We start from the raw sequence: 18,976 nt of genomic DNA, 5'->3' as shown, positions 1-18,976 counted from the left end.
ATCACAAGGTTTTGCTTGCGCGCGCTAATGGCCAATACAACGCGCAAACGAGACCCAGGCTGACGCGCGCACTAGCAGGGACTTTCAACGCACTAGCACGAGGCTTTAAAGCCCTGTGCGCGCGCGCGGGCGTTCGTGCGTGTAGTGTCTACTACGTAGCACATTCATGCAATTTAATTAAAAAATTGTTCTTTCTTCCTCAGCGACCTTCAGGTTCAAGTAAGCTCCAAATAAAAGGCTAAAGAAAAGCAAATGTGCTTAGTTGTTACAGTACAATGGCCCCTCTTTCAAGCGACCCCTCTCCACTGGCCGGATTTATTTTGTACACTCACACAGACGCGACCAGCAACCGTCTCTCAAATAGCGTTTCGCGATCACTTATAAGAAATCTTGCACAGCAGAGAGGTCTGGGTAGTCAGAGGCGTGATTGAGCTTACTTCGACCGAATTATCAGGGATATATCTACATGATCATATCCTTCAAGGGATTTATGATGGACGGGGGACAACAACGGCTGTAGATTCTGAAACTAGAACAGGGCTGCGACAAAATAAAGAGACACTCCATACTAAGACCGACGTAGGCAAAAAGAGGCCCCACCTTTTGTGCGACGGAGAAGAAGCTTGAAAAGAAGAAACAGAGAAAGAAGAGTGCGTCTTGCCCTTTCCTAAAGTCAACTGAAGTGGAAGAACCCTGAAAACGATGCGGTGTCCTTAGAAGAGGCCTCACCGGTTATCGGCGCTTCAACAAGCCGCTGCGAAACAAAAAAAGAGCTCGAAAAGAAGCAATTCAGTGAGCAAACGCGTCTTCGCTAATGAAAGTCGACTGTGAGGAGTGGAAGGACGGTGCGGGAGAGCGGACAAACCTGCTGGTGAGTAGAGCACGTGCAGTGGCGAGGAAAAATGAGGAGCTCTCTCCTTAGTCCTGTACTAGGGGGGCTACTAGGGGCCAGTTGTGAAGCGAGGAGGCTGCGCGAGAATGACGCTGGGGTTAGATCACGTGACTTCACATTAATAATTTTAACATTGTCCTGGATGCGGCATGATTTTCAAACTGAAGATTCATCCGGTCTAGAAACAAAATAAATTACTTTTAGGAAATTGGAAAATGACGTTTGCACCTTTTGGCATGACCGCTTTGAATGAGCAAATTAGTCACAGAGTTGCCCTTCCCATCCACGAGGAGTCCTTCAATAAACTCCTTCTCCTCTTTCTAGAAACAAAGTTTCTAAAAATTATCTTTCGAAGACTCGGGCTAATACCTGTTTGACAACACTCCAATGGCCTTGTCGAATAATCTCCTTTACTTTTGCCATGGCAAAGGAAGTCCAATCAGCGCTAGGACCTCCCACAGGAGTAATTCCTGACAAGCGCAACATAATCGCTTGACTAGGAACGGAGTTGAAGAGATCAGCGGGTATGAGGCGAACACGGTCAAGAATTGTTTCCTCCGTTGTGCCGAAATCAGGGTAGAAAACTTTTGCAGATAAAGACCCGTCTTTATTTTCTATCAGATGTTCACATATTTTGGCTCTGTAGATCTCCCCGTCAGAATAACGAGCCACGCAAACATTTCCTTAGAAAGAGACAGTTAGTCACGTTTTATACATGTATTCCCACAGCGCCAACCTTTTTTGATGTCAACCGGTCCTACGCCTTGACATTTTCTCCAGAAGTCGGGCGCGTTCAGTTTCTCCTGGAGTTCTCGATACTGCCGCTCTTCCGGAGAATTTGGATCATAAAGGCGTCGAACGTAGACGCAGTCAGGAGCGATGACATCCGTAACTTGAACGGGAAACGGCGTGGCGTAATTCGCAACCGAGTCAGGTGGCGGATAAATGATGCCGCTGTCGTCCGAACTGCGAGAACTCGGCCTCAAGATCAGCTCCAAAAGAGCGTCACTGAGCTGTTTACCGTTTGGTAAAACTAAGTCAACAATCAAACGATCATTGCTCTAGATGAAAGTTATTTTAGACGTCATCTTCAAATATAGGTTTCAAAATACGTACTGCGTCTATTTTTCTAGCAGGAAACGTCTCGTTCACGAGATCTTTTATCCGTTTGAGAGCTCCCTGCGGATTCTTTCCAAAGACCTATATAAATAAGAGAAGGTCAATTTTAGAAATTGTTTCAAGTAGTTTTATATACTTGAGCTAGGTTCTTCTGTTCCATTTCAAAACTCAACTGGGGAACGTTAAGGAGAACGGGTTCGAGTCTCACATTGTCAACGGAAACGATCTCGGTATTTCCAAAATCAACGTAGAGAACCTAATCATATTTATTCACCCATAATTATTTAGACACACGTAAGATTAATACTCACTTTGACATGTGATTTGTGGACATCGACATCGATTATTCGACCTCGATACCACTGTCCATCGTCAGGGAACTGACAGGAACAGATTTGCCCTGGCTTCAACGCGCTCAGTGAAACTCCTCTAGTGCCGCTGTCATCTACAAATTTCTCCGCGAGATACGTTTGAACTCTGTCCAATTCTTCGCTATCTATCAATAATTAAAAGTTATACATTTATTCAAATTAAATAGTTATGATCTCACTATTGAGCAATTGGGCATGAATGAGACCGTCGTCGTCAACGTGGATAATTGCCACCTCAAACTTGCTGCTCTGAGGCAGAACAGGCGGAAGATAGGACTGAGGTTGAAACAAGAGGTCCACTAGGTTACGGCCGTCTGAAAGCTGAACAGACACTGCAGTGTGGTACAATTCAGCATCCTTAATTAAATAAACACATTTAATTAATATTATTTACCAAAATTATCGACTCACCTCTACCACTTTGAAACGGCATGTTTCGTTACGTGTTAACGTCTCCATCCTTTCTACCGCCCTGTTTGAATCCCCGGTGCTGGGAATATTGGCCAAGGAGCAGGCGAAGCTCTGACGTGGCACAGAACGAAACTCATTAGGCAATGATCTTAGACTGGCCACAGGGACTGTTTCGTTCACGCCAAGATCAACAAAAGTAACCTACGGGGAAAGCAACGAATGTTAATTAACTTGTACATTTATTGATTTTTCTCCTGGTACCTGTACTGCGCTCTGGCTAGTTCGATTCACAATTTTTGCTCTTTCCCAAGAAAAGCTGTTGGAAGCTTGAGCAGAACAATACAACCCTGGAGCGAAATCAGTGATTCCTGACCGCTCCCCGTTAGCACAAAAACTTTGCAGTTCACTAGTCATGCTAAACAAAAACAATTGTCAATAAGAATTAGCCGCCATTGAGCACAGCAACATCACCTGGTCACAGCATTGTCTGGAAGCAGTGCTCGCACAGAGAACTCGCTCAGAGAGACAATGTGGGTGATGGCGCCATGAAAGAACGGGGGAATAGGACTGAGAGCCGGAATTTCTCTTTGTTGCTGCGGAAAACTGGCTGGCAATGATGCCGTCATTGGATTGACTGAGACGAAATTTTGCGTGCGGACAGGACTACTTCCGGGATGACGAAAAGAACTACAAAAAAAACAGTCAGCCTCTGAAGTTAGAAAACTCAAAAAATAGTAATCAGTTAGGTATCTACGTTTGCTCAAATTGACTTCTTTCAGCCGCAAATGGCCTTGGCGCCCGTACTAAAAAAAGATGGCAGTCATTCATACATTTACGTACAAAATGAAATGGGTGTACCAAATCCAGGAGCTGTTGCTTGGGGGACTAGATTGACAGCATGTCCCAAATAAACGAGCGCTTGAGCCACCGTCTCAACTCCTGGCTTTCCTATGTCCCGCTTGTCTTCAAGAGACAACTCAAAATCAATAGCAAGCGGATAGACACATATAACCTTCATAAACAATGTCTATGGTTAAACTATTCCTATATGTGAACTTATTACTTTCATTGCCACGGGTTGTCTCATGGCAAGACGCTCGAAATCCGCCAGAGCCTGTGAACTCCAATCCTGTAAAAAATCAATAATTTTATGATCCTTCAAATTATTCTACTTGCTCACTCTGCTTCCAATAGGCTTGATGTTAGCCAGAGAACACTTCCTTGCCATTGGCTCCAAATCTCTCAATTCCGGCAGAGCTGGTCTCATATTAGCAAGATGAACATACTCCGAATTGCCAAAGTCGACGTAGTGAACGAGATGACCGTTTCCCACCGAAGCGACACACCCCCGATACCATTTATTATCATCCGAAAACAAAGCAATGCAAGGATCGCCCTCTTGATACGAGCCGGAAGGAAGAGATGCGGTCACGTGACTTCTGTTTCCTGCTTCGTTGACGAGTTGCGAGATATGATCTATTTCCCGCTGTTGTTCCACCTTTTGAACATAGAACGAAGAGGGCGAATCAGCGTGCGAAATGACAACTTGCTCCCTCATCAGCGGAGGGCGGGGCTCGCTCGATGACGTCACTCGGCTTTGCGATGAAAAATAGCGAATGTCACGTGATGCGAACACTGACGCTTCGGCGACAGGTTCAGGTTCGGGCGGTTCGGCGACTTTTTCCTCGGATTGGCTGCGATTTTCTTCTTCGTACGACTGTTTTTTGCGTCTAAAGTCCTCTTTTTGCTTGCGAAATTCCTCCTTTTCGGCTCGAAGTCGCTTTTTTTCTTTATCGAAAGCAGTGCGCTCCTCCCCCAGATTCTTTTCGCCTTGTTCGAGCTGGGTCTTGCGCCGAATTAGCTCTTCTTCGAAATCGTGCACTCGCTCCATGAAATCTTCTTCGAAGCGCTCGAAGAGCTGCTTCAGATCGCCCTGCAAATCTACGCTGGCCATGCGCTTTTTCCTGTTGTACGGGAACTTTAGCACGCACGCACGCTCTAATGACGTCACTCTTTTGCAGAATGTCTACATTGCTGGGCACATTGCTGTGGTCTGGAGAACAAAGGCGAGAATAAGGATGTGAACACATCCAGTTTTGATTTGACCTAAATCAGCTCGAGCTCGTTCTTCGACCGCAATCACTTCAATCCGATTTCGATCAGTTTGATCCCAATGTACCTGCACTGCATCCGGCTTGTCACGTGCCGGTGAAACACCTATAAATTCTAAAGAATTGGGGAAAACGAAGCCACTCAAGTGCAAGTTGTTGGTGTTCGCGCAAGACAGCAAGGAAAAGGGCGCCGTCAATGTCTATCACTGTCACGATTGTTATTGCTTTTGCTGTCATTTTCTTGGCAGTCAAAGGTGCCATGTCAACTGAAACGCATTCTTGTTTTTCGTGCACCTTTTCTTCTATCGTATATAGGCGATATTTCGTCTGAGACGAGAATGGACTACGAGATCAGCGATTCCGAAGTGAAGAAAGAACAAATCACATCCGAAACTCTGAGCAAACTAAGAGACCTCGGCTACGACTTGAGAATTATTGTCATGACTCACATGAAAAGCGACGGAAAGCAAACGAACCGAAAGAAAGCTCATCTACGAAAAGAAAAGAAAATTCGGCACGACGCTCTCGACACCGATCTCTTCGCCTTGCGCCAGCACGTGCCGGAGGTCATCACATCGGAGGAAGTGGCACGCATACTTCAACACAAACGCCGTCCCGGCGGCGTCGCCAACGGCAACGAATCTCACGCTATGTTCACTCTCAGACTTAACGTCGAACTTGACCCCAATCAGAATGAACTTCGAATTGACAAGTCGAGACTGACATCGGTGCATTTATTACTTCTGTTCGCTAACTCTGTTTTGCTCGCTCGCTCGCTCGCTGTCGTGCCAATTTATGCTCTTTATTGACGTCTGGTGTTCGTCTGCAGGAGTAGAAAACTCAATGATTAGTTGATTCTTTTATCACGATGCACGAGCGGACCCCTGGCCGGCCTGATCAGCAGACTACGAGATTGACGATTCCGAAGTGAAGAACGAGCAAATCATGCACATTCGAGACTCCGTAGCGTCTTCAACGGTGCCAGACGTGACCAACAAATTGTCCACTAAATTTCGATCTCGTACTGACGCCAATCAGCAGAAAAGCGGCAGCAGCGACAAAGTACGAAAAACGCTCACGGTATCTTTAGGATCGAGATCGAGATGTTCGAAGTGTCACTGTGTCTTCTCAGCTTGATCCTACAGACAATGCAATAAATCAGATTAGATCCGTGAACGTTTCAAGTTGCCATGTGAGCGCGTCTATGTACCTGAGGGGATTTTGGTAATTAGTTCGGGACTATTTTTGGCAGTTTCGTGCGTTTGTAGTTGGAATAGAAGCACTACCAAGAGAAAAATGCGTCCTAGCTCTGCAAGCCGACGGATAACCATGCCCCCATGCAAAGCGCGCTAGTGGAAATCGAGGCTACAGTTTCTGCTGGAGAAAGCTCTGCAGAGATAAATAGCTTGCTCGCTCGTTGCCGTGTGTAGTTCAGTTACGGTAATTGAATCTTTCACTTTGCCGGTGTGACTCCGTTTGTCAACTAACACCCGCGCATTCTTCACTCGCGCTGTCATCGCGCAATGAAGGTCTTTTCTATTGCCCGCTCCGTTCTGAAGTCAAAATGACTTCGGAGCCTGCATTAGTAGTAGTTCGGGTGGGGCCGATTGATAGTAAAGGTCGATGATACTGAGGATCTATCAATAGCCTACCATCTCTGCATAAAAAAATGATATCTCTTCATATGGCCGCGGCGAGTCGGCGTTGCTTATGACTACCTTTTAGTTCCCAAGTTACCGGATGCGAGGTTAAGGAAGTATCTTTTGGAGTCTAACCGGAATACCATCCATATTACTACACTCTCCCGCTAATCTGCTTCTGCGCAAAAGCCGTATACAAAAGAAAAGCTTAGGCTAAGATTGCACGTCGCGTTCCGCGTCAACGTGCCGTTACCATGCTCACGTGCACGTCTTTTTGACAAGACGCGGACTCAATTACATGCACTGGCTCAAATTCGTGTACACCTCATAAAAATGCGCGCCGAGTTCCGCGTTCACCATGACACGCATGCATGTCTGCTCAAGATACCAATGGCAACAGAGATCCGTTCCCTCGCGAAGGTTTACCCTCCCCGGTTTCAGTGCCGAGCTCGCAGCGTATAAATTCGAAGAAATTCGAAGACAAAGCCAGTCCTACCTCAACGACTAAGCGTGACATCAAGAGTTCAAGGCTACGCCAATGATCACCGTCAACATCCTCCTCCTTCTTTCCGCCGCAGCCGTCTGCACAGTCAGAGGTATTGAGCATGCAAGCCGGGCAAGAAAAAAATGTTTGCAGTTGAAGTATAGTGGACTTCTGAGCTAACAGCAATAGCACGCTTCTTTCGCAGCCTCGTCGTCACCTAATCGTTTCTCGTTTGCAACTAGGAACTGTTTTGGAAGAGGTCAGAACGGAACTTGACCTGATGGACACGGACTCGAGCAGAGATATAACGGCGGACACGTTGGACAGATTGAGAGAGCTCGGCTTTAACGTGACCGTCACCATGAGTGCTCAATTGAGAGCCGACGGAAAGAGAGAGCACACAAAGAGAATCATCTACGAAAAAGAGACCTCGCATGATTTGGTAGTGGAGCATATCATGGCTGTGCACCAGGAAATCCCGGAACTCCTCACCGAAGCAGAAGTGAGAAAGGTGATTGAAAAAAGAAACGCAAATCCTAACTCGTTTGTGGATGACCACGCCGTTGCCAAGCCACAACGTAGCGTTTTGAAACTCGGAATGGACGTAGATCCCTCACAGGATTTGTCGTTTGTGTTTCAAACGAGGCGTAAGCGCGGCATCATCACTGCCATCGTTTCCTTCTTCGTCATGATCGTTGGCCTAATTGTTGACGCGGTTAACAAGGGTTAAGTAGTAGACAGGAAATTTTCCTACAAACTGAACCCATGGCTTTGTTTATGGTCTGTTTGTCTGAGTGGTGCTTTCGTTCTTCAATTCGCATGCAAAACCGTATGCACATTGTAAACTTCGCAATCGACCGACCGGAAGAGATTTCATCTAGTTTGATCTGACCTTAGACAGCTCGTTTCTTGACCGTGATCAGAACGACCGATTTTGATCGGATACATCCGGCGAGTGAGGTTACGGCGAAGGGTATAAATTCTAAGGAATTGGGAAATCGACGCCACTCAAGTGCAAGCTGCCGGTGTTTGAGAGCAAGAGCTGGTGCAAACACTGCAAAGGGAAATATGTCAGTCACCGTCACCTTCATTCTTCTTTTTTCTGCTGCAGTAGTCTGCACAGTCAGAGGTATGATACAAAGCAGGCACAACTGGCACAGCAAGTAACCTAATCCTTTTCTTCAAACGGCTCCTAGGAAGCGTACAGGATGAAAACACGTTGAATTTGCCGTGACAGACACAGACGTGGGCTCAAATATAAAGGCAGACACGTTGATCGACTTGCAATAGCTCGGCTTCAACGTGACCGTCATGATGGCCGCGAAATTGAAAAACGACGGAACGAGAGAAAACGTGAAGAGACTCGTGTTTGAAAAAGAGAGCACGCACGACCTGCTCATAAAACATCTCACTGCCGTGCACAAGAGAGCACCGCAAATTATCACAAAAGCAGAAGTGAACAGGATGATCGAAAGAAGAGACGAAACTGCTGTTGTCCCGAAAAGAGTCTTCGTGAAAATTGCAATGGATGTCGATCCCTCGCAGATTATTTTCGAGAATGCAAAGAGACGTAAACGCTGGCTTTGGCAAGCCATCGTAATCGCCGCGAAAATAATTGTCTTCATTGACACAATTCTCTGACGTCTTACGCAAAAGTTCGAACCACGCTTTGAAATTTGCTTTTTGCTTTGCATGTCTGTTCTGAGAGTGACGTTTTGATTGCTGATGCGGTTAGAAAGGGTTATTGAGTAGTAAACAGGATCTATTCTAGAAACTGAACCCATGGCCCTGTTGATGTCTTCATGTCTGTCTTGAGTGCTGCTATCGTTCTTCAAGTCGCGTGCACAACCTCTACACTGTGCACTAGATTTTTGCAACGTTCCTGCGCGGACGTATGCTGATTGCGAGGTTTTCCACGTGAGCACGTTTTCCCGTGATTGAGGCGAGCGTACGCGTTTATTGTACTCTGCTGTCTATAAGCAAACGTGAAGAAATCATCTCACCATAGGACTTACTAGTAGGTTTGGATGGAGAAGAGAAAAGGAAAAATGACAAATAAAGAAAGGAAAGTCTAGCGGTATAAGAGAATGGCCAGCCGAAAGAGCACACTAACTCCCAACTGAAATGGACTGCTAGCACTGGCTTGCTGATCTGTCTCTTTCTAGTGATTTTTGGTAGACTTTTAGCTCTTCCAATCTTTCCGCCGACGAAATTCCGTGACACTTCTGACTTTGGCCCACAGATGCTTTGTCTTGAACGCGCGCAAGGACCCCACGTGGCCACTTAGCTACATCCCCCGTATTCGATTAGGACAACAATGGAGCAAGCTTGGCGAACGATTCTCGTCGTTCTTCTCGCCGTGCTCGTATCACTCAACGTTCCCGAGACGCACGCCGAACTCTACACGGCGCTCGCTCACATGGAAAACCTCGTATCGACCGAAGCCGATCTATCCGAATCACTTCAGCGTTACGTCGCCGCCGAAGAGGCGCGACTGAATCGCATTAAGATGCTCGCGCGCTCCGTGGGCAATATATCGAGCGAAGCGACAGCTGACGTCGCCAAGTACTTAGGACATCCCGTTAACGCTTACCGGCTTCTCCGACGATTCGTTTCCGACTGGCGAGAGGTCGAGGATCTTCTCAATGAGCCGTCGAACAACGAAAAAGGTGAGGGCGAAGTTACGCGTGCGACGCATGCGCCTCAAGATGACCATATATAGACTTTTTGATGACGCTCGACGAGAGGCGGCCTCTCTTTCCGACAAGTGATGACGTATCCGGCGCCGCTACCGCTCTCATGCGCCTTCAGCACACGTATGCCTTGTCTGCAGCCGATATCGTAGACGGGCAAATACCTGGTGATCAAAAGGAACCGATGGCGGCTGCCGATTGCTTCTACCTTGGTAACCATAACGCGCGCTAGCCGCATAGCAACAGAAAAGATTTTCTTCTGTAGGTACTATTGCCTATGAAGCAACGAATTATAAGCGAACAAAAGACTGGATGGAACAAACTGTGAGAAAAATGGGAGAAGAAGACAATGGAGACATCGATCTTGCTACAGTGTACGACTATTTGGCCTTTGCTGAATACAAAGTAGGGAAACGAATGGTGATTATCTATTTTATTGATATGTACTTACATAGTTAGGAAATGTTCGGAAAGCTTTGAAATTGACACGGGAACTGCTTGCTATGGATCCGGATCATCCTCGCGCCGCTTCAAATATTCGACATTACGAGGAAATTGCTGCTGAAGAGAATCGTCAGAAACGCGGCGAGACAGGAAACGACGCTCCTTCAGAAGAAAAGAAAAAGAAAAAAGATGAATTGTCCGAGCTCAATGAGTGGGAAAGAGAACGACGTCAATATGAGAACTTGTGCCGGGAACCCGTGCCAATGGTGGGCGTAGCCTCAAAAAGAATTTTGAAAAGTTGCAAAGTGGACTTTTTCTTTAGAAAAAATCTCTAAAAAAGCGACTGAAGTGTTATTATACGACGGGGAAGCGACATCCGCGTTTGATATTGAGACCAGTTAAAGTGGAAGTCGCATTCATTAAGCCAACAATTCTCATCTTCCGAGACGTTCTCAGCGAGCCGGAGATGAATCGGCTCAAGGAACTTGCCTATTCAAGGGTAACACATACCATCTATATACATTCTATTTTATTTATTAAATAATTTTAATAATCAGCTGAATCGTGCTACTGCCTTCAATTCAGCTGAAGGTAAATATTTGCCAGCTGATTATCGTATTAGCAAAAGGTAAGGGAGGCCTGCCGACATAGCTGTAACGTTTAATTAAATAAATGCCTTTTTTAGTTCTTGGCTTGGGCCTGAGATTGATGATACGGGCACAATACAGGTTATTGATAATCGAATCGAAGCTATGACTGGGTTGTCAATGGAAACAGCTGAGCAACTACAGGTAAATAAATCAATAATTATACCGTCTATGGTTTTTTATTTATCTACAAAGGTTGTCAACTATGGTATTGGGGGCCAATATGAACCTCATTTTGACTATGCCAGAGTAATGATTTAAAAACAAATACGTAAATAAAAATTACATTTGGTTTTTAGAAAGGAGAAGAAGCTTTTAGTCATTCTGAAGGAGGCAACAGAATAGCTACAGTTCTATTCTACGTAAGGCTAAGCAATAAATAGATTATCCGTATCTTACCTTTATTATTACTGTAATCAGATGAGTGACGTTGAAGCTGGCGGTGCAACTGTTTTTCCGAAAGTTGGAGCTCGAATCATTCCATCAAAGGTACTATAATAATTTATTATTTGTGTATTGTTTTGCTTTACCTGACGCTTTAGGGTGATGCTTCGTTTTGGTACAATCTTCTTCCGTCAGGCGACGGAGACGGGTTGACTCGGCATGCAGGATGTCCTGTACTTTCTGGAACCAAATGGGGTAAGAAAATTCAATGGCTCTTTTTTGAATAGCGATGCGATTTTATCTACTTTCAGTTTGCAACAAGTGGATTCACGAGCGAGGTCAGGAATTTCGCAAAAAGTGCAAAATAAATCGCAATGAAAACTGGGATATTCACATTCCGGAAAACAATTATTGATTTTAAGCTTTAGCTTTTTTTCCTTTTTTTCTGTCTCTTCTCTCTCGAATACCAGAAATATACCTAGCTTTCTTTCTCTCCGATTTGTAGAAAAGCCGAATGCACGCGAAAATGCAATCGACTCTCCAATAAAAAATTCGAGTATTGCGTTCTAAAGACGTTCAATAAAACGTCCTTCTAATCCCCATTGATTCATACCTTGCCGCGTTGAGATGACTCTTTGCCCCCTCCAGTTCTTCTCGTTTGATGTAGAGGAGTCCTAGCTCCATTCTAGCGTAAGGAGCCAAATAGGAATCATGTTTCAATTCCTTGTATCTAAAATCCTCTTCTTATGGTACGCTTATTTTCCTTTTTATATGTACTTTGAGAAAACTTGTGTGAGACATTGTTCCGCTTCGTCTAATTGACCCAAATCGCGAAGACTGACTCCTCGGAGAAGTTGAATCAGGCACAAATCGTTTAGGAGAACACAATCATGTGCTAAATTGTAAATACTAATAATAAATAATTTCGATTATAACATTTTACTTTGGCAATATTTTAACGCCTTGTCCAATTCAACCAAAACCAAATCGAGAAGTCTCGGTGATTTGGCAAGCGTCAAAAATCCGTTCCATATATAGACCATTTCCTAAATAATTTTCACAACAACTCCATCTACAGAGTATTCAATCTATTTACAAGCCCAGGTAACGTAAGTCGTTTCCCTTGCGTCAAACACATCGTCGATTTATAGACGGCAAATTTTTCTATGGGTATCGATTTTCCGGCTATCCGCTGTTTGTATTTGGGAACGTCTCGCATCAATTCGAGTATGGGCTCATCTAAGTCGCTTCCAAAGGGTTGGAGCATCGCTAGAAAAGCGGCTCTCTGATACAAATACGTTGACTATTAATTAGACACAAGTATATACAGTATTGACATAAATGGGGTCATGAATATATTTACTTTTGACCAACGACTCGAGTCAAATAGAGTCTGTGCCAATTCGGCAGCCTTTAGCCAATTTCCCTTCAGACTGATTAAAAACTATTGGCGCCTATACATTTATGTAAGTATTTCCTCTGTATTACCAATTGCACCACATAAGCTCCCAATAGCAAATGTGGTGTAACTGTATCCACTGCGCTTGCGCGGATATAGATCGAGAATACCAATCAATAGCCTAAACGTTAACTAATTAATAATTGTAATTAGCTCGTTCTCATTCTGACCTCGTCGACGTTTCCTTGAATGTATCTAATTCGTCCGCCGAAGAACAAAAAGATTGCGCCCTGCGCATACGTCACGTGTACGTTATTATTGATTATCTACTCGTTTAGTTAATCTGTATTAACGTTTGGGTATTCTTCCAAGCACTTGTCCAGAATGCGATTGGAATTGCTGACGTCACATTCCCCTGTTCCCAAGAGATGCACAACCAATAGATTATAGCCAAGAAAGACAAGAGAACACATCGGCCCTCTCAGACTGTCCGTTGCAGCGCCTAGCAACAGCTCCTCCTCGCCCAATTTCTGAGTGGTTACTTTTTATAAAAAATATTATTATTACCAGTCATGACGTCATTACTTTGTTGCCAGAAAAGCCAATAAATTCGAGAAGTTTTAACACCCGGGAAGGCAGCGTCGAAATCATCTTTAATTACACAACGTCACATTTTGATTTGAATTGATTTTATATGTACCAAGTTAAATGATCCTATTCCAAAATGAACGCCTGCTTTGAATTCGATATCTGACGTGGCTTGTGCACTCCGCCCAGATTTCAAAAGTGAAAAACAGCCCCTTGAACAATTTGATTAATTAAATAATAAATTATTAAATTTTAGTTGTGCTACTTGTAAGATTGATAACACTTTCGCACTTTGAGGCCACCTCGGATTAAACTAATGAGATTTTCATCCTAAAAAATAATAACGCAACAAATTAATTAATTGATTGATTAATTGCTCATTTTCTTTGCGTGACAGTTTTCACCTGGATAAATGTAAGAAGAGCCCTTATTAGAAGACAATCAGCAAAGCACAATTCACTGTGAAGTTCCTCTAAAATTTCTCATTATTAATTAATTAATTTTCATTTATAATTTTTTTCTTTTACACCTTGATTATAATCTTCTAATCCTTTTCCTTTTAAAGTATGCGCTATAGATTCCAAGAATCCAAATTTCTTTTTTCGACTTAATTAATTAAAAAAGCACATAAGATTTTACAATTAGATTTATTCTAACGCTCACGAACTCGTCACTAATTCTCATGGCTCGCTTGACAAATTTCTTTGCTCGAAGAATGGCCTCCTAAAAAAGTAAATTGAAGAAGAAAAATGTATTTGATAGTCAGTCACCTCTTCAAACGTCATTACGGCTTGGAGAAACATGAGAGTTGCGTATCCCAACGAATGATACATACTGACGTCGGCCCTGAGAAAGAAAAATCGTCTGTGACGTCAAACATCGCGTTTTTTTCGACTTGCCATCGTCCGAGGAGGCTTTCCGCTTCGTGAAAACGATTGTTCAGACACAAATTGACAGCTTTGGCAGCGTCTCGGATGCCTTGCGCGTCCGTAAGATCGGAAATTTCGCTGCAAAGCGACGCCGTTGGCGTGAGTGAGGCGTAGATTGACGTACCTTTCGCTTAGTTGGGGCCAATCGAATGACGGGACGGCGTCTTTAAACTGAGACCGCTCTCTAAGTTTCAAATAGAGCATTGAAGGCGCCAAACCTCGTCTTCCGACTCGTTTTCTGCCATTCGAGTGCTAAAGCAGCGCGCGCGCTACAGTAGAAACATCCAGCATACCCTGTCCAGCTTGTCCAGCATACTATCACGGATCTTAGATCCGTGATACTATCCAGTAGACCCTTGCCAGCTATCTCTGCTGCCAGTAGACCAGGGCAGTAGACTATGACCACACTTGATACTGTACCACGGATTTATGATGCTCTGTCTATGGCAGAATCAGCAATTCAGCACATGCACATAGGCTATTCTTGCAGATAGATCTGCGGTCATTCAGCTACAGTTCTAAGGACACAAAACAAAGCAGCATAAAACTCACATAACGAATAAAGCAACGCAGAGCGAGTAGTCCTGTAGGGCGACACCAATTAAGCTATGCCTATAAAAACAGACATAACCGTAGCAGCGCCCACACTCATGACCATATAAATGACAAGAATAATTTGCTTGGAAAGTGCATCCTAGCCGAAGAATCAATCAATCAATCAATTAACATAATATTGCCAGAGAATCAGTGTATCTTCTTTTAGTTTACCTCAGACGGCTCTTGAGAAACGATAACCGGTCGTTGTCCCACTTTGTGCATTTCCATATCAAAACCATCGTCACCGGTTGCGCTCTTGTCAAGGCAGGCTTTCAAATCAAAAATCAGCCAAATGCAGAGCGCTGTCGCCGTCCAACCGATGACCGTGTAAAATGGGATGTTATTGGTTGAGAGTGGGCTCTTTATGGCAAGACGCGTGCCAAGGAACACGTTGACAACTATACAAGGGAAAAGGACTTCAGGTGCCGTTCATCATGACAGATACTGAGATTACTTCCTAAAATGAGAGCACTTGATCCAACGAGAAAGTGGGCCCAATTAAATATGGGACGTCTATAATAATTAGTAATCATATTAATAATGATAATGAGACTGAGCAAGTCTAACTTGGAATCTCTTGGGCCACAGCGAAAAATAGCCATTATTGGCTAAAAATATGCCTGAGTCAGAAAAATTCAATTTTGGATACAAAACAGCTGTTCTAACCTGGGCTAAAGCAAGAGCAACGCAAATTGTTCCAATAATAGGATGAGATTTTCGAATCGAATCTCCAGCATCAGCCTGAGTTCAAACACACAGTACAGTACAGTATAGAGAGTGCGTGCCTATCGCGAGGAATTCTGACCGTCCAGCCTTCGACTCCAACAAAGATGACAATAAAGCCGGCAATGCTCAAGATAACTGTAGTCACCATATGCATTCGATGAAGCTAAGCATGACTTCTATTGACGAAATTATTTCCTATCTGGTATTAGTATTACCTGAAACCAGACGGCAGGTGTTCCACTAAAACAGCAAGACGGCTCTTCGTTTGGGTATACATGTTTGTAATAACGAGCCAATAGCATGCCAGTCGATGCAAGACCGATCCAAGCAATAATCATCAAAATTCCTAGTAATAGAGAAGACAATATTTAGTTAAATGATACACCGAACGACGCTTATAAGACAAGACGGAGACCGTGAGCTTTGATGTAGCGAGAAAGATCAGAAGATTCGGCGTCAACAGAACCGTTTCTAGAAATATTCACTTTTTCTGCCGTCGTAAGTGGAATATTTGAATGGAACGGAAAACCTCCACCAGAAGATCCTAAAGCCAAACGTAAATTCCTTCAATTGCTTATAAATAATCATTACCAGTCGAAGTGCTGTATGCAAACAGAAGAAACCAGTCTTCTCTCCAGTCATAATCTTGAACACTATCCGTTGAAACAAGATCGCGAACAATTTGACATTGAATCCTTCCATTAGTGAAGGTACCGCAACTTCGAGCTTGATCAAGATTCTAGGTAATTATAATTACGTACTCTAGTGAATCTGAATTATTTATGCCATTACGTTAATACTATCTGGGACGTTTGCATTTTGACCGTTCGGATTCCAAGCATCCATGGCAACAACAGTGCTATCGCCCGTTCTAACACATCCAACTACATCATCTTCTCCCTAGAAAATAGTTTATTGTTATTTTCTAATTAATTAATTAATTAATTAATCGTAAGGGGTTGTCTTTCCATATTCTTATCATCTGAAAATCCCAAAGCAATCATTCCGTCGTGGATTGTGGTCAGTTGTATTGTGGCTTGCGCATCCTTAATGACGATTTTCAAACCGTACTCACACGTTCTCGAAGTGCAGCCAGAAGGGGCGTGATAGATAAACCCATTACCATCGCTGAAATCAATCTGCAAAAAAGTGACGTGAAATCGCAAACGCAAATGTTGCAACTAAACTCTTACGTCACCAGTCTGACAAGAAGAAAGAGGGGTAGTAGGAGTATCAGAATTAGTAGTAGGAACACATGTAGAAGTATCACTACAGTCAGAATTAGGTGTGGTAGTAGAAGTAGTAGTAGCATTAGTTGGAGGTAAAGGGTCTATAATGACCCTATCATCGCTTGTTGTTGGTTTGACGGTATGAATAGGCAAAAAACCATTAGGACTGGGTCCTGAAAAGACGACCATAGCATCGACTAATTAATTGATTAATTATTCTATAAGTATTCTAACCCGTATTGGAGCTGTACGCGTAGAGAAGATACCAATCCTGGGTCCAATCGTAATCGTGATCTGCATCTTCCGTTGTCAGTCGGCGTACGATAGTGCACTCCAACACACCGTTCACGTAAGAACCGCTACTCTCGCTCATATTAAGATTCTATTAATTAAAAAACACTTCGTAAAAGACAGCTAAATAAGCCAATAGACGACGAGACTCGCATTTAGAGTGTCAAGGATATTTGGATCGTGGCCACTCGGGTTCCACGCGTCGACAACGACAACGCTGCCGTTACTCGTTCTATAACAGCCGACGACGTCGTCTTCGCCCTCCACGACAACATACAATTGTCTACATATTTCTTTTATTATTTTATATGGTACCATCAAGGTGTCGCTTGAAAATCCCAAGGCAATCATTCCACTTTGAACTGTAGCGAGTGAAATTGTCGTTTGACCTCTATCTCTATCTGTATTAATGATGACGCTATAGTCGCAAGTACTTGGCTTGCAGTTGGGTGGGTTGCGATAGCAAAATGTCGCATTACATGAAATCTGTACAAGAATAAAAAAATAGTAATGGGAGAAAATATAAAATATTACGTTTGGAAGTGGCAATTCAACGAAGGGGGCCGACGATATCTGAACCCAGAACGTATCATACTTAAGAACAACCGTACAGCTGTATCGGATTTTAGAAAAGGAAAAATATTGTCAAATTCAAGTTGGACAAATTGCTTTCGAAAGAACGTACACAGCAGTAAGATTGCCTTTTCCTGCATCGGGAGCCGTCCAACGCACCGTCTGAGACGAAACGACGCCACGGTTTTTGTGCGTAACTGCCGCCTCTTCCTGCACACCAGAACCCTGCACGTGACCCACGTGATCGCACGTGCGATCAGTAGATTAAATATGTATATGTATAATACGTATGTACCACGGGGCAGTAGATTGTCTTCGCTTTGGGATCGTTGGACGAAACGACGAACGTTCCCTGCGTCGAATACGATTTGTCTTGGGGTCGCACTTGGCAGAGGAAGCCTTTGAAGGCCTTCCCGGAACCAGACGTCTGTTCTATGGTAACTGAACGAGTAGACGAGATAAATGAGGAAGGATCTTTTTTTCTTCAAGGAGTCGGCGGATCCGACTTTGCGAGGAGACAAACTTACTGTTGTACTCGTCTCTCGGTATATATCCGTCTTGGGCTGTCGTTGTCACTCGATATGGGCTTGTGTCGATTGGTTGAGGAGACGGGCCGTGAAAAGGTTCCATGCTTTCACAGACGGATTCAGGCGCACCGGTCGGTTCGCAGTCGACTCTCCGAGTAGACAGCGTCGCAAGAAAAGCGGCGACAGCAAAAAGTCCGAATTGACTCATTTGAAAGAGAAACTGTCGCCAGGTGACTGCAGTACGTGCTGTGGGTACTCGTACACTGTGTGTTCTCTTACTCTGTCGTTGTCTTCCTCCCCCCGGATGAATAACTAGCAATGTTTGGGGAGACCATTTCATTGGCTTTCGTGACGTCATCGAATTCTTAGGTTTCGTGCTGCTTTCTGTAGTGAGAAGAACGTAACGCTTTTTCTCCACAGAGACACGCAAACGTTTATCGGAGACTGAGAGATAAAAAACAGTGACATGAAATAGGTGAGCCGCGACGTCACCGTGTACACAGAGGAATAGAACGTCGAGTTCTGTCCGAATTCAACAACTCACGGATTACGAACACCAACGACAATCACCATGGCGATGGCCAAGCCGAGACTGACAGTCATATAAACTACGAGAAGAACTTTCTCAGAAGTCTTGTTCTAATAATAGACATAATGCAATTAGTATTATTAACTCGTTTAGGGGGTACACGTACCTCATGTTCAGAAGTCTCTTCCGATTGGTCCCCTTTTCCTTTCATTTCTATTTCAGAAGCGGACTTTGCCATATAGCCTTTGATCTCCAAAATCATTTCAATGGATGAAAGCGATCACAGTCCAAGCGATGACAATGTAAACGGGAATGCGATCCAGAAAGCCGCCGAATTGAGCATCGGCAACATAGATGCCCAAATACACGTTGACAACTGGCAAACAAAAGAA

The 18,976-nt window shown here is 44.0% G+C and overlaps 4 protein-coding genes and 1 long non-coding RNA gene across 12 annotated transcripts; 1 reads left to right on the top strand and 4 right to left on the bottom strand.

Annotated features, from left to right (window-relative positions):
• Nucleotides 1-20: 20 nt before the first annotated feature.
• On the bottom strand, nucleotides 21-4,767 carry LOC136190772 (RING finger protein 17-like). 7 transcript variants are annotated; one of them, XM_065979032.1, is made up of 18 exons: nucleotides 3,974-4,767; nucleotides 3,857-3,922; nucleotides 3,652-3,805; nucleotides 3,548-3,596; nucleotides 3,265-3,480; nucleotides 3,055-3,208; nucleotides 2,794-2,994; nucleotides 2,562-2,739; nucleotides 2,323-2,507; nucleotides 2,148-2,267; nucleotides 2,009-2,092; nucleotides 1,629-1,953; nucleotides 1,262-1,575; nucleotides 1,121-1,212; nucleotides 866-1,070; nucleotides 730-811; nucleotides 601-693; nucleotides 21-540 (listed from the first exon to the last, which is right to left on the bottom strand). In XM_065979032.1, the coding sequence occupies exons 1-15, from the start codon at nucleotides 4,745-4,747 to the stop codon at nucleotides 1,049-1,051; spliced, it is 2,934 nt and encodes a 977-aa protein (XP_065835104.1). In that variant the 5' UTR covers nucleotides 4,748-4,767; the 3' UTR covers nucleotides 21-540; nucleotides 601-693; nucleotides 730-811; nucleotides 866-1,048. The 7 variants fall into 7 exon arrangements, with proteins under 7 accessions (XP_065835104.1, XP_065835105.1, XP_065835103.1 ...); XM_065979033.1 differs by having other exon boundaries at nucleotides 601-677; XM_065979036.1 differs by having other exon boundaries at nucleotides 22-238; nucleotides 438-540; nucleotides 601-754.
• Nucleotides 4,768-5,334: 567 nt separating this feature from the next.
• On the bottom strand, nucleotides 5,335-9,700 carry LOC136190763 (uncharacterized). Its single transcript, XR_010670616.1, has 3 exons — nucleotides 6,623-9,700; nucleotides 6,115-6,561; nucleotides 5,335-6,043 (listed from the first exon to the last, which is right to left on the bottom strand). It is a non-coding gene; the product is annotated as an uncharacterized lncRNA (long non-coding RNA).
• LOC136190762 (prolyl 4-hydroxylase subunit alpha-1-like) lies at nucleotides 9,325-11,694 on the top strand. The gene is made up of 12 exons (XM_065979021.1): nucleotides 9,325-9,697; nucleotides 9,751-9,933; nucleotides 9,987-10,126; nucleotides 10,177-10,431; nucleotides 10,488-10,664; nucleotides 10,723-10,793; nucleotides 10,851-10,956; nucleotides 11,008-11,061; nucleotides 11,112-11,174; nucleotides 11,233-11,301; nucleotides 11,355-11,451; nucleotides 11,508-11,694. Exons 1-12 carry the CDS (start codon nucleotides 9,346-9,348, stop codon nucleotides 11,609-11,611), a joined length of 1,671 nt encoding a protein of 556 aa, XP_065835093.1. The 5' UTR covers nucleotides 9,325-9,345; the 3' UTR covers nucleotides 11,612-11,694.
• LOC136190761 (tetratricopeptide repeat protein 39B-like) lies at nucleotides 11,543-14,378 on the bottom strand. Its single transcript, XM_065979020.1, has 18 exons — nucleotides 14,237-14,378; nucleotides 14,083-14,190; nucleotides 13,954-14,029; nucleotides 13,851-13,906; nucleotides 13,713-13,789; nucleotides 13,588-13,655; nucleotides 13,449-13,513; nucleotides 13,296-13,395; nucleotides 13,181-13,246; nucleotides 12,949-13,125; nucleotides 12,826-12,885; nucleotides 12,685-12,776; nucleotides 12,560-12,629; nucleotides 12,293-12,499; nucleotides 12,140-12,242; nucleotides 11,974-12,091; nucleotides 11,810-11,926; nucleotides 11,543-11,762 (listed from the first exon to the last, which is right to left on the bottom strand). The coding sequence occupies exons 1-18, from the start codon at nucleotides 14,314-14,316 to the stop codon at nucleotides 11,675-11,677; spliced, it is 1,728 nt and encodes a 575-aa protein (XP_065835092.1). The 5' UTR covers nucleotides 14,317-14,378; the 3' UTR covers nucleotides 11,543-11,674.
• Nucleotides 14,379-14,524: 146 nt separating this feature from the next.
• Nucleotides 14,525-18,954, bottom strand: LOC136190759 (ferric-chelate reductase 1-like). 2 transcript variants are annotated; one of them, XM_065979018.1, is made up of 20 exons: nucleotides 18,751-18,954; nucleotides 18,056-18,694; nucleotides 17,824-17,969; nucleotides 17,641-17,753; nucleotides 17,490-17,568; nucleotides 17,271-17,441; nucleotides 17,109-17,216; nucleotides 16,899-17,046; nucleotides 16,629-16,837; nucleotides 16,405-16,574; nucleotides 16,228-16,336; nucleotides 16,027-16,174; nucleotides 15,851-15,979; nucleotides 15,651-15,781; nucleotides 15,515-15,598; nucleotides 15,376-15,450; nucleotides 15,277-15,317; nucleotides 15,164-15,222; nucleotides 14,881-15,107; nucleotides 14,525-14,806 (listed from the first exon to the last, which is right to left on the bottom strand). In XM_065979018.1, the coding sequence occupies exons 2-20, from the start codon at nucleotides 18,411-18,413 to the stop codon at nucleotides 14,714-14,716; spliced, it is 2,598 nt and encodes an 865-aa protein (XP_065835090.1). In that variant the 5' UTR covers nucleotides 18,414-18,694; nucleotides 18,751-18,954; the 3' UTR covers nucleotides 14,525-14,713. The 2 variants fall into 2 exon arrangements, with proteins under 2 accessions (XP_065835090.1, XP_065835091.1); XM_065979019.1 differs by lacking the exon at nucleotides 18,751-18,954 and having other exon boundaries at nucleotides 18,056-18,275.
• Nucleotides 18,955-18,976: the final 22 nt, after the last annotated feature.

The sequence above is a fragment of the Oscarella lobularis genome, chromosome 8 (assembly GCF_947507565.1).
Source record: "Oscarella lobularis chromosome 8, ooOscLobu1.1, whole genome shotgun sequence".
NCBI lineage: Eukaryota > Metazoa > Porifera > Homoscleromorpha > Homosclerophorida > Oscarellidae > Oscarella > Oscarella lobularis.
Note: the sequence above shows the minus strand (reverse complement) of the source record. Positions and strands in the feature narration are given on the sequence as shown.

Coding starts and splice junctions, on each gene's coding strand:
- LOC136190762 (XM_065979021.1), top strand. CDS start 9,346: ATGGAGCAAGCTTGGCGAACGATTCTCGTCGTTCTTCTCGCCGTGCTC. Junction 11,062..11,111: donor CTCATTTTGACTATGCCAGA/GTAATGATTTAA, acceptor TTTGGTTTTTAG/AAAGGAGAAGAAGCTTTTAG. Junction 11,175..11,232: donor TAGCTACAGTTCTATTCTAC/GTAAGGCTAAGC, acceptor TACTGTAATCAG/ATGAGTGACGTTGAAGCTGG.
- LOC136190759 (XM_065979018.1), bottom strand. CDS start 18,413: ATGACGTCACGAAAGCCAATGAAATGGTCTCCCCAAACATTGCTAGTT. Junction 17,047..17,108: donor ATATCCTTGACACTCTAAAT/GCGAGTCTCGTC, acceptor TTTAATTAATAG/AATCTTAATATGAGCGAGAG. Junction 15,599..15,650: donor CACCTGCCGTCTGGTTTCAG/GTAATACTAATA, acceptor AGTCATGCTTAG/CTTCATCGAATGCATATGGT.
- LOC136190761 (XM_065979020.1), bottom strand. CDS start 14,316: ATGCTCTATTTGAAACTTAGAGAGCGGTCTCAGTTTAAAGACGCCGTC. Junction 14,191..14,236: donor TGGCCCCAACTAAGCGAAAG/GTACGTCAATCT, acceptor GTCGCTTTGCAG/CGAAATTTCCGATCTTACGG. Junction 13,790..13,850: donor GCCATGAGAATTAGTGACGA/GTTCGTGAGCGT, acceptor TAATTAATTAAG/TCGAAAAAAGAAATTTGGAT.
- LOC136190772 (XM_065979031.1), bottom strand. CDS start 4,747: ATGGCCAGCGTAGATTTGCAGGGCGATCTGAAGCAGCTCTTCGAGCGC. Junction 3,481..3,547: donor AGAAGTCAATTTGAGCAAAC/GTAGATACCTAA, acceptor TTTTTTTTGTAG/TTCTTTTCGTCATCCCGGAA. Junction 2,740..2,793: donor GCCGTTTCAAAGTGGTAGAG/GTGAGTCGATAA, acceptor TATTTAATTAAG/GATGCTGAATTGTACCACAC.